Source organism: Pseudophryne corroboree, chromosome 5 (genome assembly GCF_028390025.1).
Source record: "Pseudophryne corroboree isolate aPseCor3 chromosome 5, aPseCor3.hap2, whole genome shotgun sequence".
In the NCBI taxonomy this organism is placed as follows: Eukaryota; Metazoa; Chordata; class Amphibia; order Anura; family Myobatrachidae; genus Pseudophryne; species Pseudophryne corroboree.
Genome location: NC_086448.1, coordinates 328751129 through 328769781, shown reverse-complemented (window position 1 = coordinate 328769781; position 18653 = coordinate 328751129). Strand labels below are relative to the sequence as shown.

General features: G+C 44.8%; 1 protein-coding gene across 2 annotated transcripts in view; it reads right to left on the bottom strand.

Annotated features, from left to right (window-relative positions):
* The window catches only part of DPY19L1 (dpy-19 like C-mannosyltransferase 1), a 595286-nt gene that overhangs the window by 365143 nt on the left and 211490 nt on the right, over positions 1-18653 (bottom strand). For both annotated transcript variants that reach the window (XM_063922533.1, XM_063922534.1), the window contains exons 7-8: positions 8426-8483; positions 2147-2238 (exon numbers count right to left, since the gene is read on the bottom strand). In XM_063922533.1, the coding sequence (XP_063778603.1) occupies positions 2147-2238; positions 8426-8483 (150 nt within the window). The remainder of the gene's footprint in view (positions 1-2146; positions 2239-8425; positions 8484-18653) is intronic.

The window sequence follows — 18653 nt, the reverse complement described above, 5'->3', positions numbered from 1 at the left end:
TCCTGTCTGTTCTCTAATCTATTGTGCAAAAAATTTACCTCAGCACTTACACATATCCAAACAGGTGTCGGCGTTGTCGACGGAGACACCCTCTCACACACATATTTTCTCTATCTCCTCCTTAGGGGAGCCTTTTACCTCAGACATGTCGACACACGCGTACCGACACACCACACACACAGGGGATGCTCTATTTGAAGACAGTTCCCCCAAAAGGCCCTTTGGAGAGACAGAGAGAGAGTATGCCAGCACACACCCCAGCGCTATATAACCCAGGGATTACACTAGAACTCAGTGTTTACCCAGTAGCTGCTGTATATACAAATTTGATCCTAAATTTATGTGCCCCCCCCCCCCCCCCCCTCTTTTCACCCTTTGTGTATCTGGATACTGCAGGGGAGAGCCTGGGGAGCTTCTTTCCAGCGGAGCTGTGAATAGAAAATGGCGCTGGTGTGCTGAGGAAGAAGGACCCGCCCCCTCAGCGGCGGGCTTCTGTCCCGCTTTCTGTGTGAAAAAATGGCAGGGGTTTTTACATATATACAGTGCCAGACTGTATATATGTATTTTTATTGCCAAAAGGTACTTCAATTGCTGCCCAGGGCGCCCCCCCCCCCAGCGCCCTGCACCCTACAGTGACCGGAGTGTGTAAGTGTGCTGGGAGCAATGGCGCACAGCTGCGGTGCTGTGCGCTACCTTAAATGAAGACAGGAGTCTTCTGCCGCCGATTTCGTCGTCTTCAAGCTTCTGTTCTTCTGGCTCTGCGAGGGGGACGGCGGCGCGGCTCCGGACGATCGAGGACAGGTGCCTGTGTTTGAACCCTCTGGAGCTAATGGTGTCCAGTAGCCTAAGAAGCACAAGCTAGCTGCAAGCAGGTAGGTTTGCTTCTCTCCCCTTAGTCCCACGTAGCAGTGAGTCTGTTGCCAGCAGAAGCTCACTGAAAATAAAAAACCTAATAAATACTTTCTTTACTAGTAAGCTCAGGAGAGCCCACTAGGAGCACCCAGCTCTGGCCGGGCACAGATTCTAACTGAGGTCTGGAGGAGGGGCATAGAGGGAGGAGCCAGTGCACACCAGATAGTACCTAATCTTTTCTTTAGAGTGCCCAGCCTCCTGCGGAGCCCATCTATTCCCCATGGTCCTTACGGAGTTCCCAGCATCCACTAGGACGTCAGAGAAAAGCTTTTTAACATTCTAGTGGCAAGTGCCATAAACAAGTGCTGTATCAACCCATAAATCCACCATATGTGTCAACCATGTATTTTTGAAAACCATCCTTTCCATTTCTATTGTGTCTGTAGCAGATAATATTGATGCTGGCCCTGATACTGTGACCCTTTCACACTTGCAAAAGAGCCATCTGCTGTTCAGCTTCTTGTTTCTGGAGCACGCACAGTGTGAAAATCGCAAACAGGAGTACGCTCCACTCTGCATAGCCCCTTTACCTTTTCCTGCTGTGCTCCACACTTATAGCACATACGAGGGGCAATTCAATTGTTTTTGACATCTATTTGTTCTATCTAAACGGGCTGTTTAGACACCCAAACAACTAGTCACAATTCAATTGTGTTTGGGCACCATGTATGCACGTGGCGCCCAAGCAGACAGGGTTTAGCTGCCTAAAATGGCTAAACCCATATAAAGTCCAGCTGTGCTTTGGAAGAACAAGCTGCCCACTTAGCACACATTTTTTTCTCGCTCCTCAGGAGAAATGTCACTCCCACAGCTAACGGGCGTATAATCGGAGCAACAACTGAATTGTTCCGTTTTGCAACCATAGTGGCAGTCACGAAGTAAAACAATTGAATCACTTCCATAGTCCGTTAAATCAGAGATCCTCATGACATATTTTAAAAGTTATTGGGCTCTAAACATAGGACTAAAAATTTAATGCTCACTACCTTTAGTCTGCAATGAGATTACTACTGTGTATAATGTAACCGGGAAATATTTAAAAACAAGCACTGACCATATTATTCTTCCTGGTATAAATACCTTATAAATATGTATACAAACATCAGTTTGACAAATACAGTTAAGCTATGATGCGCACAAAAGATTTGTTTGTTGCCCTTAAAAAAAAAAAAAAAATTATGCACAGTTTTAACACACTTCTTATTGATACTGTACATTTTGTAAATACTGGTACCTTAGGATGTATGTCAAAAGAAACATTTGAAGTACAAGGAATGGATATGAAAAACTTTCACGTAGCGGTGGTGTCCACATTACTCGGGTGCTCTAGAAAACAAAAAGTTACATACAGTATATTTCATTTAACATAACTAGAATTTTACAAGAGAAAAAAAAGTCACTTAGGGGGGTATTTATTAAAGCTTGGAGAGATAAATTACTAGCCAATCATCTTCCGCCTTACATTTTACAGGCTGTGGTTGAAATAAATAGGATTTTAATTACCTACCGTTAAATCCTTTTCTCGTAGTCCATAAGGGATATTGGGGACAACTTAGTACAATGGGGTATAGACGGGGTCCAAAGGAGCCGGTGCACTTTAAATTTCTTCAACTGGGTGTGCTGGCTTCTCCACTCTATGCCCCTTCCCACAGGCAGTTATAGGTAAAATAGTGACCGAAGGAGCAAGGACATACTTAAGAGAAGGAACCTAACAACAATGAGTGGTGAGATTTACACACCACCAACATAAAACGACCAGCAAGGGCTGGTAACAAAACAGCAACAGCTGAACAGGTAACTATAGAAAAGATAACCTGCAGAAAAGTCAACGCACTGAGGTGGGCGTCCAATATCCCTTATAGACTACGAGAAAAGGATTTACCGGCAGGTAATTAAAATCCTATTTTCTCTAGCATCCATAAAGGCTATTGGGGACAACTTAGTACGATGGGGTTGTCCCAAAGCTTCCAGATCAAGCAGGAATGTGAGGAGACGTCTGCAGCACTGCCTGCCCAAACTGGGAATCCTCTTTGGCCAGGTTATCAAATCTGTAGAACTTCACAAAGGTGTTCTTCCCCGACCAGGTAGCAGCTCGGCATAGTTGCAAGACCGAGACTCCATGGGTAGCCGCCCAGGAAGACACCACCAATCTTGTAGTGTGGGCCTTCAGAGACTGTGGAACAGGTAAGGCTGCCGACACATAGACCTGTTGGATAGTAAGTCTAAGCTAACGAGCAATGGACTGCTTTGAAGAAGGGCAACCCTCTTTCAGCGCATCATATAGCATGAACAAGGAATCAGTCTTTTTGATCCGAGCTGTTCTCTTGACATAGATCTTCAAGGCTCGCACAGCATCCAATGCCTATGGAGGAGCAGAAGTGCCAGAACTTGACGGAACCACAATAGGTTGATTCAAGTGGAACGCAGAGATGACCTTCGGCAGGAACTGCTGCCTAGTCCTGAGCTCAGCTCTGTCCTCACAAAAGACCAAGAAGGGGCTTTTACACAAATAGGCCCCCAAATCGGAGACACGCATAGCAGAAGCCAGGACCAATAACATCACCATCTTCCACGTGGGGTACTTGTCTTCTACCGTCATCAGAGGTTCAAACCAGGAGGACTGTAGAAATTCCAACACTATATTCAAATCCCAGGGTGCCGTGGGCGGCACAAAAGGAGGTTGAATGTGAAGTACAGTACCCCTTGCAAGAAGGTCTGAACTTCTGGCAATACTGCCAATTTCTTCTAGATGAAAATGGAGAGAGCTAAAATCTGGACCTTAATGGAAGCCCAGTATCCACACCAGCTTGCAGGAAACCGAGGAAACGTCCCAAGTGAAACTCTGCAGGCGGATACGTGCGTACCTCGCACCAAGAGACATATCTTCCCCAGATATGATGATAGTGTTTTGACGTCACAGGTTTCCTGGCCTAAACCATGGTAGCAATAACCTTTTTGGAAAGGCCCTTTTAAGCTAGGATGTTCCGCTCAACCTCCATGCCGTCAAACGAAGTTGTCGTAAGTCCGGGTTGTTGAAGATCTCATAGGCAGAGGCCAAGGGTCTTCGACGAACGTGTCCAGAAGATCCGCATAAAATGCCCTAAGGGGCCGATCCGGGGCAATCAGAATTGCCTGGACTCCTTGATTCCTGATTCGCTTTAGCACCCTTGGAAGCAACGGAATCGGAGGAAACAGGTAGACCAGCCGGTAAGGCCAAGGCAACGTCAGTGCATCTACTGCCCTTGCCTGAGGGTCCCTGGTTCATGAGCAATGCCAATGAAGCTTCTTGTTGAGTCGAGAAGCCATCATGTCTATTTGTGGGCAGCCCCACCGGTCGAAGATCTGCTGAAACACCTGATGGTGAAGCCCCCACTGTCCCGGGTGGAAATCCCGATGACTCAGGAAGTCCACTTCCCAGTTGTCCAGTCCCGGAATGAAGATTGCAGACATTGCTCTTGCATTTCTTTCTGCCCAGAGGAGTATCCTTGACACCTCTCGCATGCAGGTCCAGCTTTTTGTCCCTCCTTGTTGATTGATGTACACCACTGCTGTGGCGTTGCCCAACTGAACTTAGATTGCGTGATCCCTGAAGGCCTGAATCAGAGCATTGTAGATTGCCCAAAGTTAGAGAATGTTGATCGGAAGGAGGGCTTTGTGGGCTGACCACCTGCCCTGGAACGGAGCCCCCTGGGTGACAGCTAGCCATCCTCTCAGACTCGCATCCTTCGTGAGGAGGATCCAATCCTGAATTCCTAAACTGCGACCTTCCAGTAGGTTGGAGGACTGCAGCCAGCACAGGAGGGAAATCCTGGCCTGAGGTGACAGCCGTATTATCCAGTGCATCTGAAGATATGACCTGGACCATTTGCTCAAGAGATCCAATTGAAATGTTCTGGCATGTAACCTTCAATACTGGATTGCATCGTATGAGGCAACCATCTTCCCCAACAATCTTATGCAAAGATGGATAGATATTCGAGAAGGCTGGAGAACCATGCGGACCATGGGGTAATTCCAAGTTGATCGCAGCAGGATTTTTGTTAGCAATTGGGCAAAACCATGTGCACTGCAGGGGAGGCAGATATAACATGTGCAGAGAGAGTTAGATTTGGGTGTGGTGTGTTCAATCTGCAATCTAAATTGCAGTGTAAAAATAAAGCAGCCAGTATTTACCCTGCACAGAAACAAAATAACACACCCAAATCTTACTCTCTCTACACATGTTATATCTGCCTCCCCTGCAGTGCACATGGTTTTGCCCAATTGCTATCAAAAATCCTGCTGCGATCAACTTGGAATTACCCCCCATCTTCTGTAGTGTTCTCGCTTTGTCCTCTGGGAGGAACACTTTCTGGGCAACAGTATCCAGCAACATTCCGAGGAACAGGAGCCGCTGAGTTGGCTCCAGGTAGGACTTCTGTAAATTGAGGATCCACCCATGGCGTGACAGAATTTGGATAGTGCGGTTTATATGGAGCAACAAAAGCTCCCTGGATCTCGCTTTTATCAAGAGATCATCCAGATAAGGAACAATATTGACCCCCTGGACCCGGAGTTGGAACTTCATCTCCGCCATCCCCTTCGTGAACACCCTCGGAGCTGTGGACAGGCAGAAGGGTAGCGCCTGGAACTGGTAGTGATCGTTCAGCAGGGCAAACCTCAGGTAAGCCTTGTGAGGTGGCCAAATCAGGATATGGAGATAGGCGTCCCTTATATCCAGGGAAACCATGAACTCCCGTTCTTCCAGGCCCGCAATCACTGCTCGCAAGGATTCCATCTTGAACTTGAAATCCTTTAGGTAAGGGGTCAAAGATTTTAGATTAAAAATGGGCCTTACCTAACTGCCCGGTTTCAGTACCACGAACAGGTTGCAGTAGTAACCCTTTCCCTGTTGTTGCAGTGGCACTTAAACAATGACTTGGGACTGGACCAATTTTTGAATGGCCTGTTGCAGCATAACACGCGTATCCCCCAAAGCTGCTAAGCTTGATTTGAAAAATCGTTGGGGAGGAGCGCCGTCGAACTCCAGCTTGTAGCCCTGAGATATGAGGTCCTTTACCCAGGTATCCTGTCAGGAACTTTTCCAGATGCGGCTGAAGTGACGCAGTCGAGCTCCCACTTCAAGATCCCCTCATGGTGGGTGGGCACCATCATTCTGAGGCCTTAGTGGAAGCAGAACTGGTGCTCTCCTGAGAACTTGTGATTGCTGGTTTTCTTGTCTTACCTCTGGTGCCTCCAGCTGCATTGAAGGCACCTCTGGCCCTAGATCTAAATCCGTTAGACCGAAAGGACTGGGTAGATGACCCCGGGTAGGAATGTCTAGCCGATGGGGCCCCAGAGGGGAGAAAAGTGGATTTCCCCGCAGTAACATAGAAATCCACATATCCATTTCAACCCCGAAGAGCCAATCCTCTCAAAAAGGGACTCTACACTGCGCTTGGATTCTGCGTCCGCTATCCACTGACGCAACCACAAAGCTCTGCGTGCCGGCACTGCCATAGCAGTGGTCCTAGCATTAATATTGCCAATCTCCTTGAGAGAGTCACTGTAGTGACTAGGGACAAACAGTATGCCCTGAGAGGCCCCCATAATTTGAGTAGCCTACGTATGAATGGCATGAGTCATCCAGCAACCCGCTATGACCAGTCTTTGTGATATACCTACTGCAATGTAGATAGACTTCAGTGTAGTCTCTATTTTTCTATCCCCAGGGCCCTTTATGGTAAAGGAGCCCGGAGCTGTAATACTGCCTTTTTAGATAGGCCGGGGGATCTTCCCAGATTTTCCAGCCTTCAAGAGCAAATGGGAAAGTGTGCTTCTTGACACTTGGTATTTTTTATCTGGATTTTTCCAGGCTAACGTAAACAGGTCATCTAACTCTGCAGAATCAGGGAAAGTGACATTGAGTTTGTTCTGTGTGAAGAAAAAGGACTGCTGTGACGCAGCGTCCTCTAGAGGGAGTTTTAACACGTCCCGTATAGCTAGAAAGAGGGGTTCAATACCACCTTGTGTAAAAGGGGAATCCCCAGTAATAGGACCCAAGTCCTCCCCCTTCTCCTGTGTTTTCTCATCAGAGGATGAGAGTAAAGCAGGCAGCCTACGCTTTTGTGGTCCTGATCTAGAGAGGGGGGCTGTGGAGCATCTGTCCTTGCAGCTAGGTCTGCAACAGCCTGCTGCAGTTGTTTCATTTTATTTTAGTATTAGCAGTGAGCTGAGATGACATGTCTGACATCATGGATTTTATGGCAACTAGCCAGGAAAGCTCTTGACCCTCCCCCCCAGCCACCTCCCTGTGTTGTGACGACTGGCTGCATTGTTCACATGATATGGAATCAGATGTAGAGGGAGAGAATCTGGTGTGACATACACTGCATAATTTGTGTTTTACCATGTTTACAGTAAACAAACACTCATATACACACAGGCAAGTAATACAATAGCAAGCCTGCCTTACTGTATGTTAGAGGCAGAGAAAAGGGAACAGCACAACCAAGCTAAACAGACTCAGTGAGGCTGCAAGCTGATATATCACGGTGTAACACCGGAGTATTTGTCCTTTTCAGGACACAGATTGTGTACAGTAGCGGCTCTCCCCCTTTGCTACACCCCTGTACCAGTTTCCAGCGGTATCCTGAGTGTCTGGCGGAGCTGTGTGTGCCTGCTGCTGCACTATCTCTGCCAGTGTACACAGGGGGCTATAGCGGATCCCCCGCAGGAGGGTCCTTTATACCTCCCCTGCGTTTTTGCCACACCAAAAACCAGGGGACCCCGCCTAGTGGGGCACCCGGTTTGTACTCACCACTGTCGTCACCTTCAGGCTGCCGTTAGGGGTGTGTGGCATGCTGCGATTGTGAACTTCAAGGCGCAGTGCCCCGCTGTACAACAACATCTCAGGACGGTGGTCCTGCAGCGAGGAAGCAGCTCTGACACCTTACAGAGGCCGGTGACCATGCTCGCCATAACTCCCGCGGTGCTGGTATGCTGTTGCCCAAACAGCATACCGAAAATAATAAAGTTTTAAAAAAAAAAACTGAAGAAAACTCTCTGGAGCTCCACAGTGTGCATCCTATCCTGAGGGCACTTTTTTCTAAACTGCTGTGGGAGGGGCATAGAGGGGAGAAGCCAACACACCCAGTTGAAGAAATTTAAAGTGCACAGGCTCTTTTGGATCCCGTATATACCCCATCGTACTAAGTTGTCCCCAATATCCCTTATGGATGCTAGACAAATTACAGTTACAGCAGGAGCCGATTAGTTGGTACTTTATCTCTCACAATTTTATCTATCTCCAAGATTTCATAAATAGCCCCCCATAGCAGTAAAGTTTTAAAAGTGGGGGTATAGCAACTAACTGCAGCTCGCAATGTTCTATTTCACACAGCCTGCACACAATACAAACAGACTCAAAAGAATTTAATCTACCAATCATATGATTTGTGGTTTTGCTTTGTTTCATATCAGTATACATGACCTTAACCTGTGTTTTCCTAGTATTTTAACATAATATACTTACTTCACCATGATTATAAAAGAAACATATCACGGTAACAAGCCCTCCAAGTCGACTGCCACTAGAAAATGGAGAAAGAAAAAAAAAGTTGTTACAGTCAGGGTATAAAGATAAACTAACACATAAAACTTTCAAAACTTATGATTCCAGTAAAGATAGCCTTTAACCATAAAACATGATACCAATTATCAGAAAGAACACATTCTTCCCAGAAGACGTTAACTGATTTATAAATTAATCATACAGTAGGGCTGATTCAGAGTTGGGAATAAAGAGAAAATAAATGCAGCAAGTAACTTTACACCCTTTCAAACCATGTTGCGCTGTAGGTGGGAGAGATTTATATTTTGAAGGAGCATGTCCAAACTAAACTGCAGAATTGCCATGTAAAAATAAAGCTGTTCAGTATTTGTGGGCTACATGCAAACGCAGCCAGTATTTACCCTGCAAACAAAAACAATTAATGTATTTCCACGCATTATTATTATTATCCTTTATTTATATGGCGCCACAAGGGTTCCAACATGGTTTGCCCAGGTGCAATATTATTTATTTATTTTTTTCCTTGCTCCCAACTCTTCAGCTCTAGTACAGTATCTGATTACAAGACTTTAGTGGCCAATTTATATCGCTCGGTAATTGGATGAAGGGTTGGATAGTGTTGATTAGTTTTAGCTTATGTTTTTCACATATTCAGCACAAGGAATATAATTTCCCTAAAGTTAACTTTTTAATGGTTATGTGGTCTGTATGTGAAGGCATTATTAATATTTTTTTTTTTTTATTTAAGCTCAATAATTTAAATTGCCCCAGATCAAAACAAGAACTTTTTTTTTTAAAGAAAAAAAAAATCATGTACATTTTAATGGGTGCTCAAGTATAAGAAATAGCACACCTAATTACACCCGTGACAAAGTCCAACTGAGATAAAAAGCATCGGAGGATACAAACAACACAGTGAAGACAGTGCAGTCTTTATAAGTTTGCTTCACCACAACTGAAAGCCCACCATCCTCTACAGTAATTACTCAATGCTGCACACACAGTACAGAGACTAGCAGTCGACATTCAACAACAATTCAGAATTACCAGCAATGGACAATAGCTACACAGACGGGACAGCCTCCCATATGGGCACACTGTTCCCTATTATTTATTGATAGATTTTCTTCCATACCTTAATTTAATCACCAGAAGAACTAAAATATGTTTTCCTATAGAATTTTGTCCAGAGTCTGGATATTGCCTTCATACATGTTTCTTGTTTACACAATAGATATAGTTATTTATTTGGGTCAACTGGAGTTTGTCTAGAGATTTGGTAACGAATACTGTAGATGATGTTGTAGCCTTAAGGGCCCCATACACTAGAACAATAATGTCTGATTTCATCTTATTTCGGGCATTTTGCAGGTGTTTCCGATCCGATCCGATGCACGTTCCTGTGAGCATCGGATTGGATCCTCCAGATTGACCATGCTGCACTAGCGATCATGTTCGACCCCGCAGGCATGGTTGGGCTCGCCCAAGATACATCGTATGCAAAAGGACAGCATACAATGTATCTTGGGCGATCCTGACACCCGGGAGGCTGCCGGGGTGATCGCCTGCGACATGACGGTCTGTGTATGGGGCCCTTTAAAAAAAGTTTTCACAGATATTTTTGATGTACTTGATTCAACAGGTATAAAGCATGATACCGTTGTGTGCCCTGAATAGTTACTGACTGGCTGAAATGATCATTCAAAAATGTTTCAGACTTAATATAGTCTTCTTGCGTTGTGAACGTCAAATTAATTACAGATATATTTTGTACTGCCCATTCATAAAGTTATATATCCATTGTGTATAACAAGAAATGGTGGCATGATTATGTGATGTATAAGAATGAAGATGAAGAAGATTTAAAAATGACCTTCCTTCTTCCAGCTTGACCTTCCCCATCATTCTTCTATCCAAGGAAGCCTGATGTACTGTGGATACCTCTAATAGATGTCTTATGAAAAGTCGACCCTATAACTAACAGGAGTGGGAGTTATCACCATCTGATTGCTATACTAGTTTCCAGACTAGTTCATTGCCTGTATTTCATTGCCTAATTACTGCATTGGTTTCCAGACCAGTTAAATATCTGTGACTGTTTATTCATCGTTGTCAGCATTTCTTGTACCATATATCTCAAGTTATCATCTGCTTCAATTACTGTACGTATACGTGAGCACTTAATAAACATAATTGCGCACATGCGCAGGAATCTCTTACAGACTCCTCGGTTTCTCCATCGCACCACCATTGACCCACTAGTGGCCAAAACTATAGATCTGACAGTTTGTCCAAGGTCCATGGACCCAGATGGTGATCAGAGTGTGGGAGTAGGGGCTCTTCAGAACTTAGTGTCACGACTCGATGGTACAGCGGCTGCACAACAGCAGATCATACAGTTTTTGCAAGAGATGTCTTCTCGGTTGGATACCTTACAACACAGGTTCTCAAACTCGGTCCTCAGGACCCCACACAGTGCATGTTTTGCAGGTCTCCTCACAGAATCACAAGTGAAATAATTAGCTCCACCTGCGGACCTTTTAAAATGTGTCAGTGAGTAATTAATACACCTGTGCAATTGCTGGGTTACCTGCAAAACATGCACTGTGTCGGGTCCTGAGGACTGAGTTTGAGAACCACTGCCTTACAACAATCTCTGCCAAGTTCTATTGTTACAGCTGCACCATCGACTCCAGCTCCAGTTTCCAGTGCCACAGTTTCAGGTTCTCCAGCTACTACTGGTATAGGATCCCGTCTACATCTTCCTACACCAAGTAAATTTGATGGCAATCCTAAAACTGGTCATGGATTCCTGAACCAATGTGAAGATCACTTCGAATTGCTGCCTCACAACTTCCCGACGCCCAGAATCAAAGTTGTGTATATTGTTTCTCTCCTGACTGGCCCTGCCCTGAACTGTGTTTCCACGTTATGGGAGCGAGCAGATTTACTGATAAACAACTACACAGAGTTTATAACTGCGTTTAAATGTATCTTTGATGAGCCTGGGCGTACAACTTCTGCTTCCTCTGATATCCTCCAGATTCGCCAGGGAACACGCACTGTGGGACAGTATGTCATCCAGTTCCAGACATTGGCTTCAGAGGTTGAGTGGAACAATCAAGTGTTGGTCGCTGCATTCTGGCACGGTCTCTCTGATCGAATAAAAGATGAACTGGCCACCCGAGATATCCCAGAGCAATTAGAATCTTTAATTACCTTGTGTGTAAAGTTGGATCTGCGTTTACGCGAGAGAATAAAGGAACGTTCTCGTGGTGATCCTCACAAGCACCGAGTTATGCCTCAAATACAATCTTTTCCCTCTACTTCAGACGAGCCTATGCAAGTGAACAGGTCCCACTTAACTCCTGAGGAGCGATCAAGAAGATTACGGGAAAGACTGTCTATACTGTGCTGCCGCTGGTCACATGATTTGTACCTGTCCGTCACGTTCGGGAAACGCCAGGTCCTAACTTGCAAGAAAGAAGTCAAGTTAGGAACCTTAACCAAAGTTCCTTCTTCTCGAGAACTTATCTTACCAGTAACTTTGGAAACACAGAGTGGATTTCATGCCTTCTCAGCTTTAATTGATTGTGGTGCTGCTGGGAACTTTATTACACAGGCTGCAGTTGATAAGATCCATCATCCTGTCTCAAGGTTGTCTCGCCAAGTCTATCTTACTGCTGTGGATGGTAGCCGTATTGCTGAGGGGTCCATCAGTCAGTAAACTAAGCCCGTGGTCCTAGGAGTGGGCTTTCTTCATTCTGAGCTCATTGAACTTTTGGTCATTCCTAAAGCCACCTATGAGATCGTGTTGGGTATGCCTTGGCTTCAACTTCATAACCCACAAGTTGACTGGTCTACACTTCAACTCACAACATGGAGTTCCTCCTGTTTCCATTCCTGTTTAGCTCAAGTTCGTCCCGTGAGACCTTCGGGTTTGAAACCCCAGTGTGAAATTCCTGAGGCCTACAAAGAATTTCCTAACGCCGTCAGTGAAAAGGCCGCTGATGTTCTGCCTCCCCATCGGAAAGGGGATTGTCCCATTGATCTGATCCCGGGGAGAATGCCTTCTAGAGGACGAACATATCCTCTTTCCGTTCCTGAAACTCAATCCATGAGTGACTATATAAAAGAGACTCTACAAAAAGGATTAATTTGTCCTTCTTTATCTCCAGCAGGGGCAGGGTTTTTCTTCGTGAAAAAGAAAGACGGAGGATTGCGTCCCTGTATTGATTATAGAGCATTAAATGAAAATACTATCAAAAACAGCTACCCCTTACCGTTAATCACGGAACTGTTTGACAGAATTAAAGGAGCCAGTATCTTTACCAAATTAGATCTTCGTGGGGCTTACAATCTCATTAGAATCCGGAGTGGCGATGAGTGGAAGACCGCTTTTAACACCCGTGACGGCCACTATGAGTATCTTGTGATGCCCTTCAGATTAAGCAATGCCCCAGCTGTGTTTCAGAACTTTGTCAATTAAATATTTTGAGATGTTCTGTATAAATACGTGGTAGTTTATCTTGACTACATTCTGATTTTCTCTCAAGATTTAGCCTCTCATCCTCAACAGGTAAAATAGGTCCTTCAACGCCTACGACAGAATCATCTTTATGGGAAGTTGTCTAAGTGCACCTTTGAAGCTCCTTCGATGCCCTTCATCGGGTATATAATTTCTAGTTCAGATCTTCGAATGGACCCTGTTAAATTGGAAGCAATAGAGAACTGATCTCTTCCTACATCGCTCAAGTCTGTTCAACGCTTTATTGGTTTCGCCAACTATTATAGAAAATTAATTAGAGGATTCTCTACCCTGATAGCCCCAAATACTTGCCTTACACGGAAAGGCGCAAATTCTTCTTAGTGGTCAGAAGAAGCTCTGGCTGCTTTTCAAAAAATTAAAAAAGCCTTCATTTCAGCTCCTGTGTTATAGCAACCAGATATCAACAAACCCTTCGAGTTGGAAGTGAACACCTCAACAGTTGGCGTTGGTGCAGTACTGTCCCAAATCAGTGACGATGGTGAAACTCACCCTTGTGGGTTTTTCTCCCGTAGATTTCTACCTGCTGAGATGAACTACGCCATCTGTGACCAGGAGCTTCTGGCAATTAACTGGCCTTGGAAGAGTGGAGGTACCTTTTGGAGGGCGCAAAGATTCCTATTACCATCTTCACCGACCATAAGAATCTTCTTTATTTGAAAGCAGCGCAGTGTTTGAATCCTCGTCAAGCAATGTGGGCTCTATTCTTTTCTCGTTTTAATTTTAAGTTACAGTTACGCCCTGGCTCTCAGAATGTTAAGGCAGATGCCTTGTCACGCTCCATGAGTTTCATGGAAGAATCTTCTGAACAAGAATCTCATCCAGTTCTCGATCCTGTAGTGTTTCCTTCCACAGAAGTGTCTCCTGTTCCGCCTCCCAGCAAGATGTTTGTTTCTCCTGAGCTCCGTCCGAGTCTGCTGTCATGGGCTCATATTTCTACATTTACCGGACATCCTGGGGTCCTAAAGACTTATAAGTCTTTGTCTCAATCCTATTGGTGGCCTCATATGAAAGCTGGTATTCAGGATTTCGTGGCTTCGTGTCCTAAGTGTGCCAAGCACAAAGTTCCTCGTCAGTCTCCTGCTATTCAACGGTTACCTAATTCTATGCCAAGTCGTCCCTGGTCTCACCTGACAATGGATTTCATCTCGGACTTACCTCCCTCCAAAGGGTATGATACCATCTGGGTAGTGGTTGACAGGTTCTCAAAGATGGCCAATTTTGTTCCACTCATTGGGCTGCCTTCTGCTCCAAAGCTCGCACAAATATTCCTACATGAAATCTTCAGGTTACATGGACTCCCAACGAAAATTATATCTGACCGTGGTGTTCAGTTTGTGGCAAGATTTTGGAAGGCCTTATGCTCTGCATTACAAGTCAAACTCAAATTCTCTACAGCATATCACCCTCAAACGAATGGGCAGACCGAAAGGGTAAACCAAGAGCTTGAAACCTTTTTGAGACTTTATATTTCTTCATCACAGGACGACTGGGTAGTTTTATTGCCTTGGGCAGAGTTTGCTTATAACTTCCGCTACCATACAGCCACCAATACTACTCCTTTCTTTGCAGTTTACGGTCAACATCCCAGAGTTCCAGGTTTCCAAGATCTTCCAGTCGTTGATGTGCCTGCAGCCACTTCACCTCTTCAGCAGTTCTCTTAGGTTTGGGCAAAGATTCATCTTTCTCTCAAGAAAGCATCTCGACAGTACAAGGACTTTGCTGATCGGAAAAGACGAGCAGTTCCCAGTTTAAAGCCAGGTGATAAAGTCTGGTTATCTACTCGTAATCTCCGCCTTAGAGTTCCCTTTATGAAATTTGCTCCGCGGTTTATTGGTCCGTTTCCAGTTGAAAGAGTGATTAATCCAGTGGCTTAAAAACTGAAATTGCCTCCTTATTTGAAAATCCCAAACTCATTTCATATTTCTCTCCTTAGACCTTTATTTGTTAACTGTTTTCAGAAAGCTCTTCTAGCAGCTCCAAGAATCCAAACTCATTGGGGTGTTGAGTACGAGGTTGAGAAGATTCTGGACTCACGTTGCCGGTATGGTCGTCTACAGATCCTGATTGACTGGTCCAGGTATGGTCCTGAGGAGAGGAGTTGGGTTAACGCCACTGATGTCCATGCTCCACGTTTAGTCCAAGCTTTTCATAGACTGTTTCCTTCCAAGCCTCGTGGGTGTTCGGTGCCCATCCATAAAGGGGAGGGGTACTGTCAGGAATCAGCATTTAGTGATGTCTCACTTACCGGCGCGCTGGTGTGCAGGCCTCCGGAGGTCACGGCCCCAGTTTGCAGCTGTATGAACATCCTGTCTGTAGAGTGCAGTATCCATTATTGTGGTGAACCCCTGTAGTCAATTCTGCAGGTGCCCTCCTGTGTACCAGCCATCTGTACAGCATGGGCGCCGCCATGACACTTGCGGTCAGCTGACCGGAGAGCACCCAATCCTGCGCTGTGTTTGCTCACATGATCCAAGTATCCAATGACTGCCGACCAGGGGGTATAAGTCCAGAGAATCGTCTCAGTCTCATCACCTTGGACAACGCGTCACATTGCTGCATAGCGTCTCCTGGTTCCAGTTTCCAAATCTCCAGTTTCCAGTCTCCAGTTCCAAACTCCAGTTTCCAGTCTCCAATCTCCTGTTTCCAGCGATCTCCTATTTCTGGCATCTTCAGTGATCTCCCGGTTCCAGCATTCCTGTGGAACTACAGGTCCCAGCTATTTACTTCAGCTTCAACTCCTGTTACAGTCAGCTTCCACCTTTTGCAGTTAGAGACTTTCTTCAGGTGCTATTCATCACCTTCACCTGTGTATGGTTAACTTGCATTCAGCATTGTGCTATGGCATCTGGCACTTAATACAAGCAATCCATATGTGTTTCAAGTTGTCTCCTGCTTAACCTTGCTTGGTTGTGGACTTTGCATTACAAATTGAATGTGTGAAGTATCGTTGCTGGTTTCCAGACCAACTGTGGGAGTTATCACCATCTGATTGCTATACTAGTTTCCAGACTAGTTCATTGCCTGTATTTCATTGCCTAATTACTCCACTGGTTTCCAGACCAGTTAAATATCTGTGACTGTTTATTCATCGTTGTCAGCATTTCTTGTACCATATATCTCAAGTTATCATCTGCTTCAATTACTGTACATATACGTGAGCACTTAATAAACATCATTGCGCACATGCACAGGAATCTCTTACAGCCTCCTCGGTTTCTCCATCGCACCACCACTGACCCACTAGTGACTATCTGACATGGAAGAATTTATGTCATGTCTCCTTATGACACTTTAAAAACCACTGAGGCATTGTCAAACTATCTTCAGCTAACATTGTTGACTGACTAATACAATGTCAAGTATTTCTATTCAACTTGATTTATATAATTAAAAATAAGGAAACCATGAAATCTATTATTACCTATTTCTACTTGTAATACACCCAGCATTTTTGAATAAACTATCTTGCTTTAAAATTATTTTTAACTATGAACCCGTAATCCTCCCATTTTTACATTTTGACAACCATTTAACATTAGTATAGACTATTTCCTGTATTTACACAAGAAATACAGAAATAGTCAACCACTGCGCTCTCGGCGGCTGCAGTTGCGTAGAACCCTGGTGTCACCCAACACCATACAACATAGACATAAACAGAAAAAATGAGGACTACCTCAACCGCGCTCAGCTTAAAAAAAGTCCACTTAGATGTCTTAAACGTTCAGGAATATGTCAGTCCGTAAAAAGAGAGGAGGTCGTCTTCTAATCTTTTTTTCTTTAGTTCATTAGGTAGAGGAATTCCCTCTGGATTGATCCAAAGTCCCTCAAAAAGAATAGAAGAACAATATTGTGTAGTATGTCCTGGATTTTGGAGTGATTGGTGGTTCTAGATTTTATGGTTAATCACGATAGTTTGTACCGTACTCACGTCTAAAAGGAAGAGTTTCCACTCATAAAGGTTTCTTTATGGGCCCAAACTTCTCCTAACCGGATGGAAGAAGGTTCGTTTTCTTTCAATTCCTCCCAAGGTGGTACCCCAATATGAGAGATAATAGGAAGAAGAACGGCCCAATTAATAAATCACAATGGAGTCAATTTTATCAACCCCACTGATAGCCGGAGGAATAAACCAGCATACCATACTCAAACTCCAAGTATATTCAATAAACCCGGTAAAGGTATCTTTAACCGTAGTGTTAGGTTCCTGGTGCTCAGAACAAGGGAGATGTTATGAAGCGAGTCCAGAGCACCAGGACGTAATGCTGGGAAAGGGGAATGGAAAGGGAATAGACCCTGGCGCCCTAACTCCGTTGTCTCGCCCGTGTTATCAGAAATCCCCTGCGAGACTATGGTTGCTTGAGCCCATGGCAGCCGCGTTTGAAGGGCGGATTATGTCTGCCCAACTCCGATGCCTCCTCAGGTCTTAATGGGAGACAAAGGGAAATCCGAGACAGGGTGATAACAAGGGGCCCTCTGACTAAACAACCAGGCCAGGGGCTACAAGCTAACTAAACTTAAACCAGAAGTATGTGCGGACAAACCGCCAGGGAAAAGGACAACCAAAATCCACTAATCCGTTACTCCTACCCAGCACCGCTGGATACCAGAGTGGATTTGTGGGAGCGGAATCCTCCGCAAAAGCTCCGAGACTCAATATAACAAATAATAAATAGTAAGCGGTCAAGCCGCAACACACGGCTACGCCGCGACTCACGAACACCACAGGATGTTAAAGGTGCTCGGTCAGGACTCCAGGAACAGATGACAACTTCCGAGTACTGGACCACTGAGGACAGGAACGACCGGATAGAGCAGGACTGGAAACACTCTCTGCAACAGATACAGCAAACAGGAAGCTCAGGAACTAGCAGGAACCAAGCTCAGAACTCAAGCAGACTGAAAACCCAGAAATATCACCAGCATCTGCGAACTGCAATCAGCCAGCATATAACAGAGAGGCCTAATTAATAATCCAGTGCAGCTGGCCTATTGCAGGACTCCAAGCTGACAAGATGCAATTAGCAGCCAGATGAGGCTGAACACATGGGAACAAGCTGCAATTGCACAGACTCACCAGCGGCAGCAGACAAGAGTAATCTAAAACAGAGCAATGGGAAATCCTGGCATGCAAGACAACTAAATAAACATAAAATAGAAATGAACCACTACCTGTGGTTCATAACAGTATCCCCTCCTTAAGGGTGAGCTCCGAGCACCCCATGACACCCACGGGGAACATAAACAGAAGTATAACATAAAATACATAACAAAAATGCAAAACAGGAATGAGCCACAGCCGTGGCTCATAACATTACCCCCCCCTTGAGGAGGGGTCAAAAGACCCCAAAATTCAGACTATCCAGAACAAGGGATACAAAAAAAAACAAAAACCTGACACACTGGTCTAACAGACAAGAAAACAAAAACAAGCTGTAGCAACAACTTGTAACAGTGCCCTCCCCCTAACGGTGGCCACAGGACACAAGACAAGGAGAAAAAAAAATCTCTTTTTTTTTTTTTTTTTTTAAATCAAGGCAAGAGTCAAAAAATTATTTCTTTTTCTTCTTCTTTTTACAAAGCTCTTTAGGTCTGACCAAGGTAATTCCCCAAACATTGTTTGAACTGATGGTACCACCC